Below are 6,726 nucleotides of genomic sequence, written 5' to 3'. Positions count from 1 at the left end.
AATCAAATCAAATCCAATCCTTTACAGTTTTTTATAATAAAAACATATCTTTTTATAACAAGAATAATACTCACCAACTAAATTGTTGATAAATCATAATCAACATTAATTAATTCCACACACTCACTCACTCACTCACTCCCTCCCTCCATCATCGCTACCATGTCCCCTTAAAATTGTTAAGACCCTAACAACCTCCACTCACTCACACCACATTCTCACTCTACACCCTTATCTCTTTTCTTTTCTTTATCCTGCTCTGCTGCAAGATCTGGGTGTTTGATTAAGAAGTTGGTAGATCACTCAAGGAAGATGTTAAGGCCACTTGGGTCTGTCATTACATTTATTAGTATCTTACTTGATCTGTTTTCAATCACAAAATCAGAGGTTTATATTGTAACTGTTGAAGGAGAGCCTGTGGTAAGTTACAAAGGAGGTCTTAATGGCTTTCAACTTATTGCTAATGCTGATTCTCATCACAAGTTTGATTTCACTAGGTCAGTTTTTTTTTTTTTTTTTAATTATTACTATTTGTTATTATTAGTTGGATAACTTAATATTAGTTTCATTCGTATTGTTTTATGTTTAATTCCCAGTGATTTGGTTGCATCATACTCTAATCATCTCGAACAAAGGCACGATACGCTACTCGAATCATTATTCGAAGCCGGAAGCTATAAAAAGCTTTACAGCTACAAACATCTCATCAACGGGTTTTCGGTTCACATTACACCGCAACAGGTTGAATTTAGGTTGATTAGTTGATTACTTATCTTGTTCAGTTTAATTTATTGTGTTTTTTGAAATAATATTATCAGGCAGAGATGCTTAGCCGAGCCCCGGGTGTGAAATCAGTGGAAAGAGATTGGAAAGTGAGGAAACTGACTACACACACGCCGCAATTTTTGGGGCTTCCGACGGGTGTGTGGCCCACGGGTGGAGGGTTTGACCGGGCTGGGGAGGAGATTGTGATTGGGTTTGTGGATTCGGGTATTTTTCCGCACCATCCGAGCTTTCAAAATACGATTACTGAACCGTATGGTCCGGTTCCTAAATATAGAGGGAAATGTGAAGTTGATCCCGGTACAAAGAAGAGTTTTTGCAATGGGAAGATTGTTGGCGCACAACATTTTGCAGCTGCTGCGACTGCTGCGGGTGCGTTTAATCCTGAAGTTGATTTTGATTCTCCACTTGACGGGGACGGGCATGGAAGGTTTGTGCAAATGCTTTAATAGTTCTAGGTTAAATATTTCATTTTAACTAAAAATATGATTAATTGGCAATATCGATAGTTTTGTCGAGACTTGGTTACCGTGATTTGGTTTCTTGAAGAATGGTAGTTATTGTCTTTCTAAATTGGGCAAATTGGATGAATTTATTTGCATCATGAAAAAGCTTTAAACTTTACTAAATGTTGTACCAAAAGAACATCAAAATGTCATAAAAGATTGATTCTAGATAATGTGAGACAAAGTTATATGGTAAAAATGATGTGACAGCTAATATGCTAGCTAGTTGAAGCATGTTGGCTTTTTTCTAACATGTTGCTTGGAAACCTGGTTAATAAAATTGCTAACATGCGTTTTGCGTTAACATTTTTATCATCCACCATTTTGTTACACAATCATACTTTGTATTACAAATAATCATGCAGTTTGACATTGAAAAGTCAAATATGGTGTCTTTTTAAAAATGTTAATATTGTTTTACAGTCACACTGCTGCAATTGCTGCGGGTAACAACGGTATCCCCGTGCAAGTGCAAGGATATGAATTTGGAAAAGCGAGTGGAATGGCCCCTCGTGCAAGGTGAACTTCATCTAAAATATTCAAATTTCATCATAAAGTCATTTTTTTTAATGTTGTAGATAATAATCATGTGCAAACAGAATTGCTGTTTATAAGGCACTCTACCGGATGTTTGGAGGATTTGTTGCTGATGTCGTTGCTGCCATAGATCAGGTTTACTAAAATTATTACTATTTATGATATAATTTACCAAAACACGTGTCTAGAGTTATCTTTCATATATTTAACATTTGTGAACGCAGGCGGTTTATGACGGTGTTGACATACTGAACCTCTCAGTTGGGCCTAACAGTCCACCTGCCACCACAAAGACCACATATTTAAACCCGTTTGATGCCACACTTCTTTCGGCGGTTAAAGCTGGCATTTTTGTTGCACAAGCTTCCGGAAACGGAGGCCCGTTAGCCAAATCCATAGTGTCTTATAGTCCATGGATTGCCTCTGTAGCTGCTGCGGTTGATGACCGAAGATACAAAAACCATTTGACGTTAGGAAACGGGAAAATTTTAGCTGGTCTCGGTTTATCACGTAAGTTTAATTAGTGTTTGTTCATTTAACTTTAGCCGAACAAACGATCGAACACGAACAGTTAAATGAATGGGATTTTCCTGTTCGTGTTCGTTCGTTAAGAAAAAGGATCATGCTCGTGTTCGTGAACTTTATAAACGAACGGTTCATGAATGAATATAACTGAACATAGATGAACATAACTGAACGTAACATAGATGAACGAGCATAACTGAGGTAAGACTAGTTAAAAGTAATGTATTGGGCCGAGAAAATTATTAAAACTAGACTAAGGGGCTGTTTGGTATGGTCTGAATCTGTCCCATTAAGAGGTAAACGTCTGAATCGGTCAGATTCAGAGCGTTTGGTTCAACTCTTGGGTCTGATTCGGTCAGATAAATACCCTCTGAATGGCTCAGCATTAAATGGACGCTGAATGAAACAAAGGCCAAATTACCCCTGCCTAGTTCATCCTCAAGCAGTCGCACACCTTCTCTTCTGCTCTGCTAGTGTCCGACACACACCACCACCATGGAGAAGAGCATCGGAAAACTCCTCGGATGTAGCGCTTGTGCCAAGGTCAACCACGCCAAAGGCATCTTCACCGGTCAAATTGCAACGAATCTTGAACGAACCCCCGTCACGATTCAAACGGTTGTTTTTAACAGAGATGGTGATGAAAAATTGAAGATGAAGAAAGTTAGGTGACTTGGGAAATGAGAGGCACAAAGTAGAAGACGACAGCTAATAAGAATTGTTAATTTTTATTTTCTAACTTTTAATTTATAATATTATAGATATGATTTCCGGTATTTGTTTAGATAACTGAAAAATACATTAAATTTTTTTTTTCAATAATGAATCTAAATATAGTTTGTTTGAAATCCTTTAGATCTTTTGAATAAGATTAATACCAAATCTACGTAAAGGGGTAAAATAGTAATTTTGCACAGTTATTCAGATGTCTAACCAAACAGATGTATTTCATTCAGTTCTTACTGGTTCAGATCATCTTACCCATTCAGGCCTCTTACCCATTCAGAGGTTTGCCAAACAGCCCCTAAGTTGTAACGGGCCAAAAAGTTTTGAAATGACTATATTAAAAGACGTTAGCTAACGAGCTTAAACAGGTGTAAACTAACGGACATAAATGAGTGTAAACGAGTGAACATAATCAAATTTGAAGTGAACGAACGAGACATGTTCATGTTTAACTAAACGAACAAAGTATTTTGTTCATGTTTGTTCGTTTAATAAATAAGTGAACTTCCCATTGAATGGTTCATACTGTTCACTGAACGTTCGGGTCGTTTACAAGCCTAAATAAAACACACTTTTTATATGGGTCGACCCGAAAAATGCCTGTCCATATATTTATAAATATTGTTGAATATGATTACAAAAATGTATACTATCACGATAAGAATCTAACTTTTTTGATAAGATTCAGTAGGTTGCACATGTAAACGTAATGCATTTATAAATTACAAGCCTTGCACATATAATGATAACTGGGTGGACCACAAGCCGGAACCACTGGTTTGTATATTATTTGAATTATAATTATTATTCTTCTAATTTGTGATCAACAATGCAGCTTCCACGGGTCCAAATCAGAAATTTACCCTGGTGGCAGCTAATGACGTGTTGCTGGATTCATCGGCTGTGAAGTTCAGCCCATCAGACTGCCAGAGGCCCGAAGTTTTAAATGGAAATATGGTTAAAGGAAGCATCCTTCTGTGTGGTTATTCTTTCAATTTTGTAAGCGGTTCCGCTTCGATTAAAAAAGTTGCTGAAACTGCCAAAAGCCTTGGTGCGGTTGGCTTTGTTCTTGCTGTAGAAAACGCCTCTCCCGGTACCAAATTTGACCCCGTACCCGTTGGCATGCCTGGGATTCTCATCACTGATGTCAGCAACTCAATGGTAGTTAAAAAAAATAATATTTAAAACTCATCGAATGTGAATGTACATATAACCCAATACACAACTGTCTGATTTTTGTTTATTTATTATTATAGGATCTTATTGATTATTACAACGTCTCTACTTCACGAGACTGGACCGGGAGAGTGAAGAGTTTTAAGGCAACTGGAAGCATTGGAGACGGTTTGGAGCCGATACTTCATAAATCAGCACCAATGGTAGCATTGTTTTCAGCTCGAGGCCCGAATATAAAAGATTACAAATTTGAAGATGCAGATCTTTTAAAACCGGATATTCTAGCACCTGGTTCATTGATCTGGGCTTCTTGGTCCCCAAACGGAACAGACGAGGCTAATTACGAAGGTAAATATCTACTTTATTTATTAATAATTAAAATCATAAATTTGTATATTTAATAAAATCATAAACCTCAATAAACAGGAGAGAACTTCGCTATGATATCTGGAACTAGCATGGCCGCACCACATATAGCCGGGATTGCGGCTTTAATAAAGCAAAAGCATCCGCATTGGAGTCCTGCTGCTATTAAGTCTTCCTTGATGACAACCTCAAACACGCTTGATCGGGCCGAGAGGCCCATTTTGGCCCAACAATATTCGGGCTCTGAAGCAATGACTTTTGTATCTGCAACACCTTTTGATTATGGGAGTGGCCATGTTAATCCTCGTGCTGCTCTTGATCCTGGACTCGTGTTTGATGCAGGTTCATTCCCAAAATACTCGTTTCAAAATACACACACACACACACACATATATTTGTAGAGGGGAGTTTATTTTAGAACCAATTATATGCTGAGAAGCTTAACTTACTAGGGGGGGTGTTTGGGATTGCTTCTTAAAAGTGCTTATGGCTTTTTGGAGAGGCAAAATATCCAAAATGCCCCTCCAAAAGCACCTAAAAGCTCCAAATTGGTGATTTTGGAGGGGCATTTTGGATATTTTGCCTCTCCAAAAAGCCATAAGCACTTTTAAGAAGCAATCCCAAACATGCTCAGATCTGTATTATCTTTCAGGATATGAAGACTATTTGGGATTTTTATGCACAACACCTGGAATCGACTCTCGTGAAATAGTAAACTACACGCATCAACCTTGTAACTACACGCTCGGCCATCCTTACAATTTAAATTATCCATCCATCACAGTTTCCCATCTTGTGGGAACTCAAACCATAACACGAACCGTCACAAATGTTGATGAAGAAGAGAGCTACACCATCACTGCTAGAATGTCACCAGCCATAGCCATTGAGACAAGCCCTATTGCTATGACCATCGGACCAGGTGCTTCACAAAAGTTTACGGTCACACTCACGGTTCGATCAACCACTGGGAGCTACAGTTTCGGTGAGGTTCTGTTGAAAGGAAACAGAGGGCATAAGGTGAGGATGCCGGTCGTAGCCACGGGTTATGACCATTAGTTTGGGTTATATGATATTATATTCTTTATAAAACCGTTGGGAAATAAGAAAATATGTAAAGAGAAAGTAGCACGGTGGTGGTTTCTTTCGATGCTATTTAGTTTTGCTAGTGAGCCGCGGTTGGTTGTGAAGTCCGCGTTTTGCAGGCTGTACCGTATGCTCCTTAACAAGTACGGGCGAAAGGGAAAGCACGGTTCATTAGTTTTGGTAATTTGATGGCATGGGATGCATTATAAGTTTTTGTGTATGTAAAGAATGAAGTTTTGAAGTAGCCCATATGTGTTGGCATGTTTAAAGCTAAATATCATTGGGAACAAGAAGATATATAATTGATATGATCCCTATGTTTGTTTTAAACCTATTTATGTAAATGTATTCAGGTTCAAAGCTTTAAGAAAATCTCTAAAATTGGACGTAGGGTCGGCCCAAAGGTAGGACGACAGATCCAAGTCCAGTACTCCAGTCTCTTAAGAGACCCACTATTGTAAAGAAATATTGGGAAATTGGATTTTAATAATATGAATTTTGAGCTATTGGCCGATGCTAATCCTAACTATAGAATGTACCAGGGTAGTCCCCATTTTAAATCTAGTTTCTCTACCGGGATTTTTTCTAACGGAGTCTAACTCTGTTAGTTTTTATGACGTGATATATAAAACAATAATAAATGAATAATATATATGTATGTACACACATAGATATATTTGATCCCAACACCTTGCATCACCACCACATGCACCACCACTGATTACCACACCACCATTGCCATCACCCATCATTGTTGTATGTTTGATTTTCTGGTGGGGTTGGATGAGAAAAAGCAAACCGAAAGGAGGTGGTGATAGTGGTTTGACAAGATCTAGGATTTCGATGCACATATCTCAATTTTCACTTGATTAATGTAATCGTGCTGGGGCTAATTTCAATCGATTTAGGATTTTAATCATCAGAACACGAACGATTTGGGGAGAAGAGAGATGTGATGGTGCAGGCGGTGGTTGTGCATGTACTGGTGGAGGTCGGTGATAGTGGTGTAGGCGGTGGTGAT

At 38.3% G+C, this 6,726-nt stretch overlaps 1 protein-coding gene across 1 annotated transcript; it reads left to right on the top strand.

Moving 5' to 3' along the window:
• Window positions 1–275: 275 nt before the first annotated feature.
• Window positions 276–5,974, top strand: LOC143631507 (subtilisin-like protease SBT2.6). The gene is made up of 10 exons (XM_077100264.1): window positions 276–497; window positions 597–741; window positions 819–1,213; window positions 1,713–1,808; window positions 1,889–1,961; window positions 2,051–2,336; window positions 3,913–4,238; window positions 4,334–4,601; window positions 4,680–4,961; window positions 5,272–5,974. The coding sequence occupies exons 1-10, from the start codon at window positions 313–315 to the stop codon at window positions 5,676–5,678; spliced, it is 2,463 nt and encodes an 820-aa protein (XP_076956379.1). The 5' UTR covers window positions 276–312; the 3' UTR covers window positions 5,679–5,974.
• The last annotated feature ends 752 nt before the right edge of the window (window positions 5,975–6,726 follow it).

Source organism: Bidens hawaiensis, unplaced genomic scaffold (assembly GCF_021521415.1).
Source record: "Bidens hawaiensis isolate Kalapana, Puna unplaced genomic scaffold, B.hawaiensis_p1.1 tig00006085_1, whole genome shotgun sequence".
Taxonomy (NCBI): Eukaryota; Viridiplantae; Streptophyta; class Magnoliopsida; order Asterales; family Asteraceae; genus Bidens; species Bidens hawaiensis.
Note: the sequence above shows the minus strand (reverse complement) of the source record. Positions and strands in the feature narration are given on the sequence as shown.